The sequence below is a fragment of the Bos grunniens genome, chromosome 27 (assembly GCF_055505025.1).
Source record: "Bos grunniens cultivar Pamir isolate PY7600 chromosome 27, Bosgru_T2T1.0, whole genome shotgun sequence".
NCBI lineage: Eukaryota > Metazoa > Chordata > Mammalia > Artiodactyla > Bovidae > Bos > Bos grunniens.
The window spans coordinates 35,947,807-35,968,654 of record NC_141191.1 but is presented as its reverse complement, the minus strand read 5'-3'; the positions used below and the strand labels follow the sequence as shown (position 1 = coordinate 35,968,654).

Below are 20,848 nucleotides of genomic sequence, written 5' to 3'. Positions count from 1 at the left end.
GCGAGGAAAAGCCACAATAAAGAGAACTCCACAAACTGCCAGAATACAGAAAGGACACCCCAAACTCAGCAATTTAAACAAGATGAAGAGACAGAGGAATAGCCAGCAGATAAAGGAACAGGATAAATGCCCACCAAACCAAACAAAAGAGGAAGAGATAGGGAATCTACCTGATAAAGAATTCCAAATAATGATAGTGAAATTGATCCAAAATCTTGAAATTAAAATGGAATCACAGATAAATAGCTTGGAGACAAGGATTGAGAAGATGCAAGAAAGGTTTAACAAGGACCTAGAAGAAATAAAAAAGAGTCAATATATAATGAATAATGCAATAAATGAAATTAAAAACACTCTGGAGGCAACAAATAGTAAAATAACAGAGGCAGAAGATAGGATTAGTGAATTAGAAGATAGAATGGTAGAAATAAATGAATCAGAGAGAATAAAAGAAAAACGAATTAAAAGAAATGAGGACAATCTCAGAGACCTCCAGGACAATATTAAACGCTACAACATTCGAATCATAGGGGTTCCAGAAGAAGAAAACAAAAAGAAAGACCATGAGAAAATACTTGAGGAGATAATAGTTGAAAACTTCCCTAAACTGGGGAAGGAAATAATCACCCAAGTCCAAGAAACCCAGAGAATCCCAAACAGGATAAACCCAAGGCGAAACACCCCAAGACACATGTTAATCAAATTAACAAAGATCAAACACAAAGAACAAATATTAAAAGCAGCAAGGGAAAAACAACAAATAACACACAAGGGAATTCCCATAAGGATAACAGCTGATCTTTCAATAGAAACTCTTCAAGCCAGGAGGGAATGGCAAGACATACTTAAAATGATGAAAGAAAATAACCTACAGCCCAGATTATTGTACCCAGCAAGGATTTCATTCAAGTATGAAGGAGAAATCAAAAGCTTCTCAGACAAGCAAAAGCTGAGAGAATTCAGCACCACCAAACCAGCTCTCCAACAAATACTAAAGGATATTCTCTAGACAGGAAACACAAAAATGGTGTATAAATTCGAACCCCAAACAATAAAGTAAATGGCAACGGGATCATACTTATCAGTAATTACCTTAAACGTAAATGGGTTGAATGCCCCAACCAAAAGACAAAGACTGGCTGAATGGATACAAAAACAAGACCCCTACATATGTTGTCTACAGGAGACCTACCTCAAAACAGGGGACACATACAGACTGAAAGTGAAGGGCTGGAAAAAGATTTTCCATGCAAATAGGGACCAAAAGAAAGCAGGAGTAGCAATACTCATATCAGATAAAATAGACTTTAAAACAAAGGCTGTGAAAAGAGACAAAGAAGGTCACTACATAATGATCAAAGGATCAATCCAAGAAGAAGATTATAAATATATATGCATATATATATTTATATATAAATATATATATAATAAATATAATATATATTTATATATTTATATATATATATATATAAAATAGACTTTAAAACAAAGGCTGTGAAAAGAGACAAAGAAGGTCACTACATATATATATATAAAATAGACTTTAAAACAAAGGCTGTGAAAAGAGACAAAGAAGGTCACTACATAATGATCAAAGGATCAATCCAAGAAGAAGATTATAAATATATATGCATATATATATTTATATATAAATATATATATAATAAATATAATATATATTTATATATTTATTTATATATATATATAAAATAGACTTTAAAACAAAGGCTGTGAAAAGAGACAAAGAAGGTCACTACATATATATATATAAAATAGACTTTAAAACAAAGGCTGTGAAAAGAGACAAAGAAGGTCACTACATAATGATCAAAGGATCAATCCAAGAAGAAGATTATAAATATATATGCATATATATATTTATATATAAATATATTATATTATATATTTATATATAAATATATAAATATATATATAAATATAAATATATAAATATAACAATTATAAATATATATGCACCCAACACAGGAGCACCACAGTATGTAAGACAAATGCTAACAAGTACGAAAGGAGAAATTAACAATAACACAATAATAGTGGGAGACTTTAATACCCCACTCACAACTATGGATAGATCAACTAAACAGAAAATTAACAAGGAAACACAAACTTTAAACGATACAATAGACCAGTTAGACCTAATTGATATCTATAGGACATTTCATCCCAAAACAATGAACTTCACCTTTTTCTCAAGCGCACATGGAACCTTCTCCAGGATAGACCACAACCTGGGCCATAAAGCTAGCCTTGGTAAATTCAAAAAAATAGAAATCATTCCAAGCATCTTTTCTGACCACAATGCAGTAAGATTAGATCTCAATTACAGGAGAAAAACGATTAAAAATTCCAACATATGGAGGATGAACAACACCCTGCTGAATAACCAACAAATCACAGAAGAAATCAAAAAAGAAATCAAAATTTGCATAGAAACTAATGAAAATGAAAACACAACAACCCAAAACCTGTGGGACACAGTAAAAGCAGTCCTAAGGGGAAAGTTCATAGCAATACAGGTACACCTCAAGAAACAAGAAAAAAGTCAAATAAATAACCTAACTCTACACCTAAAGCAACTAGAAAAGGAAGAAATGAAGAACCCCAGGGTTAGTAGAAGGAAAGAAATCTTAAAAATTAGAGCAGAAATAAATGCAAAAGAAACAAAAGAGACCATAGCAAAAATCAACAAAGCCAAAAGCTGGTTCTTTGAAAGGATAAATAAAATTGATAAACCATTAGCCAGACTCATCAAGAAACAAAGGGAGAAAAATCAAATCAATAAAATTAGAAACGAAAATGGAGAGATCACAACAGACAACACAGAAATACAAAGGATCATAAGAGACTATTATCAACAATTATATGCCAATAAAATGGACAACGAGGAAGAAATGGACAAATTCTTAGAAAAGTACAACTTTCCAAAACTCGACCAGGAAGAAATAGAAAACCTTAACAGACCCATCACAAGCACGGAAATTGAAACTGTAATCAAAAATCTTCCAGCAAACAAAAGCCCAGGTCCAGACGGCTTCACAGCGGAATTCTACCAAAAATTTAGAGAAGAGCTAACACCTATCCTGCTCAAACTCTTCCAGAAAATTGCAGAGGAAGGTAAACTTCCAAACTCATTCTATGAGGCCACCATCACCCTAATACCAAAACCTGACAAAGATCCCACAAAAAAAGAAAACTACAGGCCAATATCACTGATGAACATAGATGTAAAAATCCTAAACAAAATTCTAGCAATCAGAATCCAACAACACATTAAAAAGATCATACACCATGACCAAGTGGGCTTTATCCCAGGTATGCAAGGATTCTTCAATATCCGCAAATCAATCAATGTAATACACCACATTAACAAATTGAAAAACAAAAACCATATGATTATCTCAATAGATGCAGAGAAAGCCTTTGACAAAATTCAACACCCATTTATGATAAAAACTCTCCAGAAAGCAGGAATAGAAGGAACATACCTCAACATAATAAAAGCTATATATGACAAACCCACAGCAAACATTATCCTCAATGGTGAAAAATTGAAAGCATTTCCTCTAAAGTCAGGAACAAGACAAGGGTGCCCACTTTCACCAATACTATTCAACATAGTTTTGGAAGTTTTGGCCACAGCAATCAGAGCAGAAAAGAAATAAAAGGAATCCAAATTGGAAAAGAAGAAGTAAAACTCTCACTATTTGCAGATGACATGATCCTCTACATAGAAAACCCTAAAGACTCCACCAGAAAATTACTAGAACTAATCAATGATTATAGTAAAGTTGCAGGATATAAAATCAACACACAGAAATCCCTTGCATTCCTATACACTAATAATGAGAAAACAGAAAGAGAAATTAAGGAAACAATTCCATTCACCATTGCAACGAAAAGAATAAAATACTTAGGAATATATCTACCTAAAGAAACTAAAGACCTATATATAGAAAACTATAAAACACTGGTGAAAGAAATCAAAGAGGACACAAATAGATGGAGAAATATACCATGTTCATGGATTGGAAGAATCAATATAGTGAAAATGAGTATACTACCCAAAGCAATTTATAGATTCAATGCAATCCCTATCAAGCTACCAACAGTATTCTTCACAGAGCTAGAACAAATAATTTCACAATTTGTATGGAAATACAAAAAACCTCGAATAGCCAAAGCGATCTTGAGAAAGAAAAATGGAACTGGAGGAATCAACCTACCTGACTTCAGGCTCTACTACAAAGCCACAGTTATCAAGACAGTATGGTACTGGCACAAAGACAGAAATATAGATCAATGGAACAAAATAGAAAGCCCAGAGATAAATCCACGCACATATGGACACCTTATCTTTGACAAAGGAGGCAAGAATATACAATGGATTAAAGACAATCTCTTTAACAAGTGGTGCTGGGAAATCTGGTCAACCACTTGTAAAAGAATGAAACTAGAACACTTTCTAACACCATATACAAAAATAAACTCAAAATGGATTAAAGATCTCAACGTAAGACCAGAAACTATAAAACTCCTAGAGGAGAACATAGGCAAAACACTCTCTGACATACATCACAGCAGGATCCTCTATGACCCACCTCCCAGAATATTGGAAATAAAAGCAAAAATAAACAAATGGGACCTAATTAAACTTAAGAGCTTCTGCACATCAAAGGAAACTATTAGCAAGGTGAAAAGACAGCCTTCAGAATGGGAGAAAATAATAGCAAATGAAGCAACCAACAAACAACTAATCTCAAAAATATACAAGCAACTCCTACAGCTCAACTCTAGAAAAATAAATGACCCAATCAAAAAATGGGCCAAAGATCTAAATAGACATTTCTCCAAAGAAGACATACAGATGGCTAACAAACACATGAAAAGATGCTCAACATCACTCATTATCAGAGAAACGCAAATCAAAACCACTATGAGATACCATTTCACACCAGTCAGAATGGCTGCGATCCAAAAGTCTACAAATAATAAATGCTGGAGAGGGTGTGGAGAAAAGGGAACCCTCTTACACTGTTGGTGGAAATGCAAACTAGTACAGCCACTATGGAGAACAGTGTGGAGATTCCTTAAAAAACTGGAAATAGAACTGCCTTATGATCCAGCAATCCCACTGCTGGGCATACACACTGAGGAAACCAGAAGGGAAAGAGACACGTGTACCCCAGTGTTCATCGCAGCACTGTTTATAATAGCCAGAACATGGAAACAACCTAGATGTCCATCAGCAGATGAATGGTTAAGAAAGCTGTGGTACATATACACAATGGAGTATTACTCAGCCATTAAAAAGAATACATTTGAATCAGTTCTAATGCGGTGGATGAAACTGGAGCCTATTATACAGAGTGAAGTAAGCCAGAAGGACAAACACCAATACAGTATACTAACGTATATATATGGAATTTAGAAAGATGGTAACGATAACCCTGTATACGAGACAGCAAAAGAGACACTGATGTACAGAACAGGCTTATGGACTCTGTGGGAGAGGGAGAGGGTGGGAAGATTTGGGAGAATGGCATTGAAACATGTGAAATGTCATGTATGAAACGAGATGCCAGTCCAGGTTCAATGCACGATGCTGGATGCTTGGGGCTGGTGCACTGGGACGACCCAGAGGGATGGTATGGGGAGGGAGGAGGGAGGAGGGTTCAGGATGGGGAACACATGTATAATTTTTTTAAATTAAAATTGAAAAAAAAATAAAATAAAATAAAATAAAAATAAAAAAATAAAAAAAACTCTGGACCGCCACAACCAACTATCTGACCACAGATAGTTATCCTTTTTATAATTCAGTTTCTCATCTGTAAAGGTGAGAATATTAGGACCTGCCCTAAGGAGATGCTGTGAAAACCAAATGACACAACATATGTACAGTGTTTGAAATAGCCTCTAGCACACAGCAAGTACAATGTAAATATTTGTTATTTTTATTATCATTAATACCAGACTCTGGTGAGCTACACAAAGCATCTTGTCATAAGCATACTTGAAAATAGTTGGCCAAATGGACAACAGGCCCAAGATGGCAATGCTCATATTGTTTATACAGTTATATAAATCTTATATTTGATTCAATAAACAGTATTATAATTTATACATTGAAATTTAATAAAATTAAATACTTTATACATATAAATATTATTTTTACATATAACACACATAGAACTAGTTTATAATGTAATATGTCTGTATATAACAATATGTATGTATTTGAGCCATTTTTAGAATGTAAGAACTAGCCTTATGTGGTGCTCAGAACTATAAAAAGAGTATGTTTTCGAACAGTAATGGCTTGTTTTCACCTTTGACTTTTGGTTGTTCTTCAGTTATGAATAGGTCATACTTAGCACAGACCCTTTTTACAAATGAAAAACTTTAGAATACTAATGACACCTGCTATAGTCCTTGTATGATATACCATGTAAGAAACACTGGCAAATTTATAAATCCCTGTAACTAATCCATCACATACTTGTGAAAATTTACAATTTAAAAAATACTTTCCCATTTTATTTTCTCATTTCATTCTTATATCACGCTGGAAAACAAAACAAAAGGCATAATCATTTCCATTTTAAAGATCAGAAAAATAAATCTAAGCATGGTCTAGTAATTTATCCAAAGTCACACAAATGTTATATAATTTAGATTGAAGTTTCCCCAGAATATTAATATACTCGAAAAGCAAAGGTCACTTGTTTTGAGCTACAGTATATTTTTAAAGATCCTAATTGATTTCATAAAATACACAGTCTATGGGAAATTCCTTTGGTAATGTATCTTGCAGACTGGATTTGTTATTTTGTTCTTAATACTAACCTTCCCCCAAACTACTCTTAGGCTTAAAATTTCATATTTTGATTTTGTGATACTTGGTCCATTTATATAGTTAATTTGCACTATAAGCAAATACTAAAAATTTTCACTTGAATTATTTAAACAAATTATTGATAAATTCAACAAGTAAAATTTATTTTTGGAAAAACTTACACGGCTTTTGTACTCATTATGCAGATGGCTCCTGAACATCGACATTTCTTTGGGTCATCATATGATATTCCCAGACTGAGTCCCAGCATCTGGGTGACAATAACTGAAACTGCCTCCAAAGTCATCTCCTTGGGATACTACATCAACAACAAAGAAAATTCAAATAAAAGACACTTCACTGAAAGGTGGTAAAAAATAGTATTTTTCTAATTAAAATCATTTTATTGTTTTATCAAATACTTAAGAATATGGAAATACAGTTCCTTAGACAACTAAGAACCTGAAGTTCTTATAAAATTTTATTGAGATATATGCATATGAACCTATGTCTAGTTTTGCCATTATTTAACAATTGAATGCCTAAGATAACCCTTAAATAATTGTCATAACTACATAAATGTGGTATTTTTACATCAGATTTTTGGCTATATGGACCATGATCTTCCATTTGCCTAATTTAATTTCTTAGACCAGCTATCATGTTCATTCAGGATAGTCCATATGATACTCCACTTACCAGCTCACAAAGTGGCCACACAATCAAATTACTCAGTTGTAAGTACACTATGTGCTTCCAGCCAATATTCTCAAAGATACAGTAACTAGTATCAGGAGAAACTACGGAAAATAGATCCTCAAGAAAGCTTTCTTATGATTAGGCTGTCACAAATATAACAAATGCACAAATATCTTATCTTCCCTAACAAGGAGAAATAGGACAATGGTAATTCACGATATGTAATGACATCATAATTTCTCAAATTATTGCCAAATGTGGCATAAGATAAGGTGCAAGTAGAGGCCAAGATGTGAGGCTCATCAAGGCACTTCACTCTTACAAAAACAAGCTATAATAAATATTGTGGGGTCAACTGGCTTCTTATGGAAGTGCTAGAGGAAGCACATTATGAAACAGAAAGGAAAAACTATAAATGAGCAACTGAGAATGTAAATAGGCAATCATAAAGCCTCTACAGCAGCACAATAGTGACTCATCATCTCCTCTAGTTATTGATTTGAGGACCAAGCTCAGGGCCTAGTTATAAGTACTATAGGGTTATAGCACCAATTTAATTATCAAACTTCCCAGATTTGATGCAGGAGTCAGAATCTGAAACTTGAAATGGGAACTAGAGTGTCATGGACAAATATCACTGGACTTCTCTTGCCAGTAGGGTAAGCTTCCCTATACACAATGAAAAAGTCCCTAAATTTTAAAAATGACACTTTTAAATGACAATACCTGGAACTTTTGTCTCATTACCCTTGCTTATTTCCAGGTCCCTAATCAGAATTAAATTACAACAGGAGTGATATTAACAAGATGACAACATAGGTCTTTCCCAACTTTACTCCCTGTCACAAGAACAACTGCAACTATTTATGGACAAGACACCACTGAGAAAATCCCAGAACATGGAAGTGAGGCTGAAGTAACACCGGCACCAGAGATCAAGACAGATCTCATAAGAAGATTAGCAGGAGCAGTTATACATGAATGCACTACCCCTCCCCAACATTGATGCAGCACAACACTGAGAGGTCTTCCCAGGCTATGGTGCCCAAAGTGGGAAAAGAGTACAGAGTAGACATCTAGATCCCCCAGTACTGGGGGTCACTTCTGGGAGCCCTACTCTGGTCTTGCCCCATGAGGACCACAAAGGATGAGTGGGATTTGACCACTGTAAATCTGATCATGACAGAGAAGATGGGGTAGGGGTGAGGGTTGCAACAATCATGCTTAGACCTTGGCAAGCCAAATTCCCATCCACAGCAACTGTAGGTCCCAACTGGTAGATCCGCAGAGCCAGGACAGTGGAAGTGTATGACCAGGGAAGTCAATGAGGTGCAGATCTGCCTGATTTGAGTCCTCAAATGAAAAGCCTTGCTATCCCTGGACCCTCTACCAGTCAGCATAGCTGTTTATAGCCTTGCCTAATGACTGGTATGGAGAAGGCAATGGCACCCCACTCCAGGACTCTTGCCTGGAAAATCCCATGGACGGAGGAGCCTGGTAGGCTGCAGACCATGGGGTCTCGAAGGGTCGGACACGACTGAGCGACTTCACTTTCACTTTTTGCTTTCATGCATTGGAGAAGGAAATGGCAACCCACTCCAGTATTCTTGCCTGGAGAATCCCAGGGACGGGGGAGCCTGGTAGGCTGCCGTCTATGGGGTCGCACAGAGTTGGACACGACTGAAGTGACTTAGCAGCAGCAGCAGCACCCCTAACCAGAAGCCTCATTAAAATACCTGGTAGCTGCATAGTGCAGCAACACTTGAACAGACAGTATAGCAGGCAGAGTTGATTGTTCACAGGGAAAAGCCAGTGGCACTGTCTGGCCAGGAAACCTGGAGTAACAGATAGCTTGGGTTGACCCCACAAAGAGCTAAGCTGATTCTCCAATTCCACCTGGGCAAGGAAACAAACTCATAGCCCTGCCATTGCTAAATATAGCCTTCAGAAAGCCCAACCAATGAATTTAGCCAGAGCACACAGGAAGCTGTGCCATCTATCCAACAATCCTGCTTACAGTGGCACTTGAACAGAGAGCACAGCTCACGGTTTTCCCCATCTTTAGAACAAAACCCAGTGGTCCCATGTGGCCAAGGAATTAAGGGTACAGTCTGCCTAACGTGTGTCCACAAATAATGAGGCATGCAAGTCATAGGGCCTACTCTGCTGCCTTGTCAGGGCAGGGAAGCTAATTCATTCCGCAGCTACTGCTGAGTAAAGTTCTTTTTCCTTACCTTTTAGGAAGGCTGATCAGTGAATCTAGACAACCACAGAGTATATCCTACTGCCTCATTTGGGCAGGGAACCATGCCAGCAGTCCTATCTGACAGTTAATACCCCTCATCCTTGACTTCAGAGCTTGGACAGTGGCTCTTGCCCCAAAATAGGACCTGTCTGCCCAAGTACATGTCCAAAAACCTCAACTGAACTGGCTAGGGAAGAACTGTCTGCCAAAATAAGCCTGTAAAGTCTGGAAGAGGAGACCAATTACTGAAATGCACAGATACAAAAGTAAGGAATGAAGAAAGTAAGAAAAATCAGGTGAATGTAACACAATAAAATTAAACTAAAAATGCTGCAAATAAATGACCCAAAAGGAAAGGAGATATGTCAGAGAAATAATTCAGGATAAACTTCTTAAAGAATTTTAGTGAACTACAAAAGCAAACAGATAACTAAATGAAATTAGAAAATGGTGAATGAAGAAAATAAGGTCAACGAAGAAATAAAAATTTAAAAAAAGATGTCCTAGGGCTTCAACAGTAGGCTTGAACAAGCAGAATAAAGAATCAGTGATCTAGAATTCAAGAATATTTAAAATTATTCAGTCAGAAGAGCAAAACCTTAAAAAGAATAAAAAAGAGAGAAGAAAGCCTACACGACTATGGGACGAACACACACACACACACACTAATATCCATATCTTAGGAACTTGAAAAGGAGAAAAGGAAGGGACAGAAAGTACATTTAAAGCAAAATGGCTGAAAACTTTCCAAGACTGGGAAAGAAATGGATTTCCAAGTGCATAACACACAAAGGATCCTGAATAGGTTGAACCCAAATAGGGCTACATGAGGACACATTACAATTAAATTATTAAAATAAAGAAAAAGAAAGAATTTTGAAAGAAAAAGAAGATATCAGGTTATATACAAGGGAACTCCCATAAGACTATGAGCATATTTCTCAACAGAAATATTTCAGGTGAGGAGAGAATAGGATTATATATTCAAAATATCAAAAGAAAAAACTGTCAACTAAGAATTCTATGCCCAGCAAAGCTGTGCTTCATAAATGAAGAAGAGATCATGATTCTAAAACAAATAAAAGCTAAAGGAGTTCATCATCACTAGAGATGCCTTACAAGAAATACTAAAGGGAGTGAAGTTGAAGTAAAATAATGCTAATTAACATCATTAAAACATGAGAAAATTAGCATAAATGTCACTGTTAATGGCAGGTGTATAGTCAGAATTAGATACTGTGATAGCATCATGATGGTGCATAATTCACTCTAGTTTAAAAGTGGAAAAACAAATATACTAAAACAATTATAATAAAATACATTATAGGATATATAATATAAAAAGAGATGTAAAAGCATATAAACTATAATTAATAACTAAAAAAGAATAAGACCCTGGAGAAGAAGAGAAGTAAAAGTATAAAGTTTGAAAATGCTACTGAGTGGGAGGAGATGAAGATGACAGAATAGAGGCACCTGGAACTTACCTCCTCCCACAAATACATCAAAAATACATCTACATGCAGAACACATCTCACAGAAAATCTACTGAAAGCAGGCGTAAGATCACATTCAACTAAATCTGCAAGAAGGATTCTTAGATAGTGGAGTACGAGGAAGGGACAAGGGAAAAGAGGAACTGGAACGGGACCTCTGCCCCTAGGCAGGGAGCTGTGAAAGAAGAAAGGTTCCCTTATTCTAGAAATCTCCTTTACCACCTGGGAGGTCTGGTGGGACAGAGAGGGAGCATCAGAGACTCAAGGGAGAGTGTGGGAGGTGGATTACGCCCCAGCAGGGCACAGAGAGACAGCACAGACTGCCTTTGCATGTCAGCAAGCTTCCCACATGCCTAAATATTCATGAGTGTGAAGTGGCCAAGTTCTGAATCTCAAAGCTTCAATGGACAGTCTGGAGAAAGGATTCAGTTTGGCTATACAGAGATAGCTTGAAGGGCCTGGAGTATAGTCTGGGTCATGACTGGGAATGTGTACAGAATGATGTGGGAGTCCACCGTAAGAGTCCCATTGTCAACACACAAAACAAGGGTCACAGGTGCACCATAGCAGTTTTCTTGTCAGCATGCTCACAACAAAGCATGGTTTCCACCACCGAGGGTTTTGCAAAGTTCCAGAGTACCCAAACATGGAGGTGGGGGACCTGAAATTTAAGCTGATTATCCACGCTCCCAAATCAGGCACAGGAGTATAACTTTGGAAGGACTCAGACCAGTGAGTTTTGGGACAAGAACAATGCATTCAAGCCTGAGGGACATCTGAGCTAATTATTGGTACTCCCATGACAGAGATGAGTCCAGGTGCCACAATCAGAAAACTTAGTGGGCGCACACATCAAGTGGTGGGCAACATCACACAATCACACATCTTGGTGGACAGCATCTGGGGAGGAGTTCACAGCAGCTCCTGTCCCAGTAGGAGTGCTCCAGTCCTACCTCACACAACAGTTTAGAAAAGGATCTGGAAACTTCCATTCCAATAACTGAAGAGCAGATTCTGTCCCCAACAAGGCTGTGACAACCACAGAGCAAAGAAGAGGCTCCACCCAACCTCCAGTGCAGGCTCCAGTCAGCACACCACAAGCACACCCCCTATCAAGGGGACAAGGGCCAGCACACCCTGAGAAAGACATGTCAAGCATTCATATCAAAACAGCCCTTGAACCAAAACTATTGGACTTACACAATCTTACATAAAGGGTCAGTTCAGTTAAGTTCAGTAGCTCAGTTGTGTCCGACTCTTTGCAACCCCATGAACCACAGCATGCCAGGCCTCCCTGTCCATCACCAACTCCCGGAGTTTACCCAAACTCATGTCCATTGAGTCCGTGATGCCATCTAACCATCTCATCCTCTCGTCCCCTTCTCATCATGCCTTCAATCTTTCCCAACATCAGGGTCTTTTTAAATGAGTCAGCTCTTCACATCAGGTGGCCAAAATATTGGAGTTTCAGCCTCAACATTAGTCCTTCCAATGAACACCCAGAACTGATTTCCTTTAGGATGGACTGGTTGGATCTCCTTGCAGTCCAACGTACTCTCAAGAGTCTTCTCCAACACCACAGTTCAAAAGCATCAATTCTTCTGTGCTCAGCTTTCAGTTCTACATAAAAACAGACCTTCAGACCAGAGTAGATAACTGTTTCTCTTAAATTAATAGTCAGAGAACTATAAGGAAAAGGCAGAAGAACTACTCCCAATTAAAAAAAGATAAATCTTCTGAAAAAAACAATGTAACAGACATCCCAAATCTACCAGAACCCAAGTTCAAAGAGCAATTAACAAAAATGCTGAAGGAATTAAGAAAGATTGTCAATGGAAACACACATTACTGAACCAAGGAACTAGAAACTATAAAAGGGAACCAAACAAAATCGCCAAGATAAAAACCAAGCTATAGGAATAGCTCAGGAAAGAATGAAGAGATGGAGCCAAAGCAAACACAACTCCCAGTTGTGGATGTGACTGGTGATGGAGTCAAGTCCAATGCTATAAAAAACAATATTGCATAGGAACCTGGACTGTTAGGTACATGAATCAAGGTAAATCAAGGAAGTGGTCAAACAGGAGATGCCAAGAGTGGGCAACAACATTTTAGGAATCAGTGAACTAAAATGGACTAGAAAGGGCTAATTTAATTCAGATGACCATTACATCTACTACTGTGAGAAAGAATCCTTCAGAAGAAATGGAGTAGCCATCAGAGTAAACAAAAAAGTCCTAAATGCAGTACTTGTGTGCAATCTCAAAAACAACAGAATGGTCTCTGTTCATTTCCAAAGCAAACCATTCAATATCATAGTAATCCAAGTCTATGTCCCAACCACTAATGTCAAAGAAGCTAAAGCTGAACAGTTCTATGAAGCCCGAAAAGACCTTCTAGAACTAACACCAAAAAGAAGATGTCCTTTTTGTCACAGGGGACTGGAATGTAAAAGTAGGAAGTCAAGAGATACCTGGATAATAGGCAAGTTTGGCTTTGGAGTACAAAATGAAGCAGGGCAAAGCCTAACAGAGTTTTGCCAAGAGAATATACTGGTCATACCAAACACCCTCTTCCAACAATACAAGAGATGACTCTACACAAGGACATCACCAGATGGTCAAAATTAAAATCATACTGATTATACTCTTTCCAACAGAAGATGGAAAAGTTCTATACAGTCAGAAAAAACAAGACCAGGAGTGACTGTGGCTTAGATCATGAACTCCTTATTGCAAAATTCAGACTTAAACTGAAGAAACTAGGGAAAACCACTAGACCATTCAGGTATGACCTGAATCAAATCCCTTACAATTATACAGTGGAAGTGAGAAATAGATTCAGGGGATTAGATCTGATAAACAGAGGGCCTGAAGAACTATGGACGGAGGTTTGTGACATTGTACAGGAGGCAGTGATCAAGACCATCCCCAAGAAAAAGAAGGACAAAAAGGCAAAATGTTTGACTGAGGAGGCCTTACAAATAGCTAAGAAAAGAAGAGAAGGTAAAGGCAAAGAAGAAAAGAAAAGATATACCCATTTGAATGCAGAGTTCCAAAGAGAAGCAAGGGGAGATAAGAAAGCCTTCCTCAGTGATCAATGCAAAGATATAGAGGAAAACAATAGAATGGGAAAGACTAGAGATCTCTTCAAGAAAATTAGAGATACCAAGGGAACATTTCATGCAAAGATGGGCTTGACAAAGGACAGAAATGGTATGGACCTAACAGAAGCAGAAGATATTAAGAAGAGGTGGCAAGAATACACAGAAGAACTGTACAAAAATAGATCTTCATAACCCAGGTAATCACAATGGTGTGATCACTCACCTAGACATCCTGGAATGCAAAGTCAAGTGAGCCTTAGAAGAATCACTACGAACAAAGCTAGTGAAGGTGATAGAATGCCAGCTGAGCTTTTTCAAATCCTAAAAGATGATGCTATGAAAGTGCTGCACTCAATATGCCAGCAAATTTGGAAAACTCAGCAGTGGCCACAGGACTGGAAAAGGTCAGTTTTCATTCCAATCCCAAAGAAACACAATGCCAAAGAATGCCCAAACTACTGCACAATTGCACTCATCTCATAGGCTAGTAAAGTAATGCTCAAAATTCTCCAAGATAGGCTTCAACAGTATGTGAACCATGAGCTTCCAGATGTTCAAGCTGGTTTTAGAAAAGGCAGGGGAACCAGAGATCAAATTGCCAACATCTGCTGAATCATAGAAAAGGCAAAGAGAATTCCAGAAAGACATCTACGTCTGCTTCACTGACAACACTTAAAGCCTTTGACTGTGTGGATCACAACAAACTGGAAAATTCTTAAAGAGAAAGGAATACCAGGCCACCTGACCTGCCTCCTGAGAAACGTGTATGCAGATCAAGAAGCAACAATTAGAACCGGACATGGAACAACAGACTGGCTTCAAATTGGGAACGGAGTACATAAAGGCTGCATATTGTCATCCTGCTTATTTAACTTATATGCAGAGTACATCATGAGAAATGCCAAGCTGGGAAAAAGCACAAGCTGGAATCAAGACTGCCAGGAGAAATATCAATAACCTCAGGTATGCAAATGATACCACCCTTATGGCAGAAAGTGAAGAGGAACTAAACAGCCTCTTGATGAAGGTAAAAAAAGAAAGTGAAAAAGCTGGCTTAAAACTCAACATTCAAAAATCGAAGATCATGGCATCTGGTTCCATCACTTCATGGCAAATTGATAGGAAACAATGGAAACAATGACAGACTATTTTTCTGGGCACCAAAATCACTGCTGATGGTGACTGCAGCCATGAAATTAAAAGATGCTTGCTCCTTGGAAGGAAAGATATAACAAACCTAGACAGCATGTTAAAAAAGAGACATTACTTTGCCAACAAAGATTCATATAGTCAAAGCTATGGTTTTTCCAGTAGTCATGTATGGATATGAGAACTGGACCATAAAAAAGGCTGAGCACCAAAGAACTGATGCTTTCAAATTGTGGTGCTGCAGAAGATTCTTGAAAGTCCCATGGACTGCAAGGAGATCCAACCAGTCAATTCTAAAGGAAATCAACACAGAATATTCATTGGAAGGACTGATGCTGAAGCTCCAATACTTTGGCCACTGGATGCAAAGTGCCAACTCATTGTAAAAGACCCTGATGCTGGGAAAGATAGATGGCAAAAGGAGAAAGCGACAGCAGAGGACGAGATGGTTGGATGGAGTCACTGACTCAAAGGACATAAGTCTGAGCAAACTCCGGGAGATGGTGAAGGACAGGGAAGCCTGGCATGCTGCAGTCCATGGCGTCACAAAGAGTTGGACATGACTGAGCAACTGAACAATAACATGAAAGTTTGAAACATTTTCAAGAATTTTTATCATATTTTTGGTTGATCACTTGATTTGATTTTAAGTTATTTTATCTGTAAGACTACATCTCCAATTTTATACCTACAAGAAAAAAAAATCTATTTAGGTTATAGGAATATCTTTGCAGATCTTTTCATGATGCATTCTTCAATATAGTAAGGAATACAAGTGTATCTGTGATATTTTATTCCACTTTAACTTCCAAATATCTGTAATAAGATACTTTGCACTTCAGAATTCTATGAATTCTACTAATTCTACATATTTCAAAGTTTTAACAGTGATGAAAATATAAATGCAATATCTAAATGTAAATATAAATGTAAAATGTGTAAAATATATGCCGTAATGCTGGGAAAATTTTTAATGCACTTGTTTTCAAATAAGATTAAGTCATTACATACCAAAGCAACTCCTGCAGAATAACCGGTAACACACATCTTTCCAGGAAATGCAGCTCCCACATAATTTGGATATTCTCTAAAGCTAAATAAATAAGTATTAAGTGATAATTAATTTTGACAATTCATATATGATATTTCTTGCTGAGAATTTTCCTATAGTTCATAAAATTCTAGTCTGAAGCAAACTGAAGTGAAATCTTTATGTCTTTGTTTCACATTTGTAAAACAGTGTTCATTAAATGAGATTAAGCACTTTGGGTTTCTAAAACATATCCAGTGAATCCAAATTTTTGATGACTTTACTGTTCTTGTGACATTTGGTTAAGGTTACCAAAGCCTTTACAGGCTTCCCTGTAAAGGGACAGTAAAGAATCTGCCTGCAATGCAGGAGACCAGGGTTTGACCCCTTGGTCAGGAAGATTCCCTGGAAGGAAACAGCAACCCACTCCAGTATTCTTGTCTGGGAAACCCCCTGGACAGAGGAGCCTGGTGGGCTACAGTCCATGGGGTCACAAAGAGTTGGACATGACTTAACAACTGAGTACGCACATATGCACCAAAGACTTTGATCAAACATTTCAATCAAAAGCATTTTGCTCAATAACAATGAAAAGTAGCTTTAATGTATGGATTAAAAGTTTTCACTCAAATACAGGTAAGCTCACCATTTTCTTACTGTAATGACTATATTGTTCTACAACTTAAATTAATTTTTTTCTGCTTTGAAAAAGACTCCATATAGCCTGCCATATAATAATACCACTATTCTTAGAGATTTATATAAATTATTCTATTTAATTCTCAAATCCACCCAGTGAAATAGATACTATTTGTCCCCACTGAACAAATCAAATATCAGATAGAAAGTACAAATAACTTGCTCAGGGCAGTAGAGTTAATAAGTACTGCTGAAGGATATGAACTTAAAACAGTTTGAATCCAGGGCCGTACTTTCAATTACTAAGATATAGATGCTCCAAACATATTCTTCCATCATTAGAGCCCCAGCCAAAACAAACATTCCAGGATGTATGTAGAAAAGCTTGATACTCAATTCTCAATTTGAAATGTCCCCTCAGTCTCAACTGCACTTTACTTCACAATTGCACTGTCCCTCCACTGCTCCCTTATTCTGATACTATACATCTCTACCCTTTAGCACTTGTATCCAAGTATTTGCCCTTAACACCCAAGTTTAGATTTACAGTCCAATATCAAATTATTGCTTAAATTCTTTCTTCATTCAAGACAGTTCTCCCAATAGATAAGACTCTCCCCTAAACTCTATCCATACTCCTGATGAGCTGGATACAATAATAACTTTTTACTTAATACTGCCCACCCAATCTTCACATCAAATCAGTTATCAAGATTTAATGTTTTACTTCTTCAATGTTGCTTGTTTCCCTCTCCTCCTACAGAGGTTTCACTATAGTTATAACTATGAATTCCATACTCTGAAAAGAATTATTCAATTCAGTTCAGTCACTCAGTCATGTCTGACTCTTTGAGACCCCATGAATTGCAGCATGCCAGGCCTCCCTGTCCATCACCAACTCCCGGAGTTCACTCAGACTCATGTCCATCAAGTCGGTGATACCATCCAACCATCTTATCCTCTGTCGTCCCCTTCTTCTCCTGCCCCCAATCCCTCCCAGCATCAGAGTCTTTTTCAGTGAGTCAGCTCTTCACATGAGGTGGCCAAAGTACTGGAGTCTCAGCTTTAGCATCATTCCTTCCAAATTTATCTATAAGTATATCTATAAGTATATCTATATAAGTGTACTATATATCTAAGTACACTGCTTCAATAACCTGTAATGATCTCCACCTTCCTTTGAGTTTAAAGACGTCTAAATCCGCCTTCACACTTCTAATTTGATTCATTACTTTGGATCTCTCTCTCACTCTTATTCTTGTTCTCACTCTCACTCTCATTGTTTCTTCCTCCTTTAAACTATAAACAGATAGACATAATGTACTAACATTAATCTTCTGCAATGACATCAGCAAGATGGCAGACTTGGAACTTTTAACCCTCATCTCTCTCTCCAGAGACAATTTTGAGAAATACTCACAGATGACAGTATTTTTGTGGCCTAAGAGTCCAAGGAAGGGTCCCATACCACATTTGAGCAAAAAAATCCAGAAACATTCACATTCTTAGGTAAAAACAGTTTCACTCTGCCCACGTCACCATTCTCCCAACGCAGCACAGCTCAGTGCCAAGAGACACGCCTTCAGCCATGATTTCTCCCACAAGGAAAGGTGAGAACATAGTGAGTGCCCCCAGTCATGCAAGATGATGCCCAAGAGGCCCATTTTTTAAATTAAATTCCATTGAGAGATGGATGGATAAAGAAAATATGATGTACATACACAGTGGAATATAATTCAGCCTCAAGAAAGAAGGAGATCCTGCCATTTGCAACATGGATAAACCTGGAGGACATTATGCTAAGTGAAGTAAGCCAAACATGAAAAGTGAAGTACTGTATGATCTTGCTTATATGTGGAATCTAAAAGGGTCAACTTATAAAAGCAAAGAGTTGAATGGTGGTTGCCAGGGGTTGGGAAATGGGGGAAATGGGAAGATGGTTAAAGGTATAAAGTTTCAGTTGCACAGGATGAATATGTCCTAGAGATCTAATGTACAGTCAGATGACTAGAGTTAATAATACTGTATTGTATATGTGAAATTTGCTAGAGTAGACTTAAATTTTCTCACCACACACCAAAAATTGGTAACTGTATAAGATGATGGATATGTTAATCAACTTGATTATAATTTTATAATGTATACATATATCAGAACATCACATTGTGGACATCCCTGGTGGTCAGTGGTTAAGAATCCTCCTGCCAGGGCAAGGGACATGGTTCTGGGAAGAGTCCACATGCCTCGGGGCAATTAAACCCATATGCAGCAAATACTGAGCCCGCATTCCAGAGCCCACAGGCCACAACTACTGAAGCCCACATACTCTGAGGCCCATGCTCTGCAAGAGGAGAAGTCACTACAAAGAGAAGCCTGCACACTGCAACTAGGGAGTAACCTCCGCTTGTCACAACTAGAGAAATCCCTCACACAGCAACAAAGACCCAGTACAGCCAAAATAAATAAATAATAAACAATCTTCAAATGCTATTAAAAAACCACACTGTACCCCTTAAATATATAAAATTTTTACTTATCAATTATAACTCAGTAAAGATGGGAAAGAATAACAATAATAAAAGCAAATATAGGGAAATTGAGGCAGAAAACATCAATTGCCCTAGGTGACAGACAGGGCTGAACTTAAATGCAGGCAGTTGGCCTCCAGAGCTTAAATTTGAATCACTATGCTATGTTATCTCAATAAACATTTGTTGAATAAAGGAAAGATTGTAAAAGGCTTAAAAAAATTAAACTTGCTATGTTCACTATTCCTCCTTTAGGACTAAGATCATAAATCTGGAGTATGGAGACCACAGGAAATTACTGTTAATTATCATAAATTTCAAGGTATTTATTCTACTATATTACATTACTCAGGGGCTTCCCAAGTGGCATTAATTATAAAGAACCCACCTGCCAATGCAGGAGATGTAAGAGACATGGTTTCAATCCCTGGACCAGGAAGATCCCCTGCAGGAGGAAATGGCAACCCACTCCAGTATTCTTGCCTGAAGAATCCCATGGACAGAGGAGCCTGGCAGGCTACAGTCCATGGAGTTGCAAAGAGTCAGACACAACTGAAGTGAGTTAACATGCAGCACATTACTCATATGAAAAATATATTGGTGCTTTAAAATAACATCAAGATATCAAGAAGGATCATTACTTAAGTTTAAGGATGCTGATTGTACCATAATTTCTATATTTCTAATGGGATAAATTCCCTGTCACCAGTCTTACTATTAATGCATCAAAGTTCAACATCTTAAAATTGGGAAAGGGTATGTCGAAGCTGTATATTGTCACCCTGCTATTTAACTTATATGCAGAGTACATCATGGGAAAGTTTGGGCCGGGTGAAACACAAGCTGAAATCAAGACTGCTGGGAAAAACATCAATAACCTCAGATATGCAAATGACACCCCCATTATGGCAGAAAGCAAAGAGGAACTAAATAGCCTCTTCATGAAGGTAAAAGAGGAGAGTGAAAAAGCTGGCTTAAAACTCAACATTCAAAAAACTAAGATCATGGCATATGGTCCCATCACTTCATGGCAAATAGATGGTGAAACAATGGAAACAGTGACAGACTTTATTTTCCTGGGCTCCAAAATCACTGTGAAT

The 20,848-nt window shown here is 37.5% G+C and overlaps 1 protein-coding gene across 11 annotated transcripts in view; it reads right to left on the bottom strand.

The window, feature by feature from the left end:
• Positions 1–20,848, bottom strand: part of ADAM32 (ADAM metallopeptidase domain 32) — a 180,539-nt gene that overhangs the window by 98,130 nt on the left and 61,561 nt on the right. For all 11 annotated transcript variants that reach the window (XR_015156223.1, XR_015156224.1, XR_015156225.1 and 8 more), the window contains 2 exons: positions 16,563–16,644; positions 7,039–7,175 (listed from right to left, as the gene is read on the bottom strand). Coding sequence is in view for 8 of the 11 variants with exons in the window: in XM_086380389.1 (XP_086236515.1) it covers positions 7,039–7,175; positions 16,563–16,644 (219 nt within the window). In the remaining 3 variants the exon portion in view is untranslated. The remainder of the gene's footprint in view (positions 1–7,038; positions 7,176–16,562; positions 16,645–20,848) is intronic.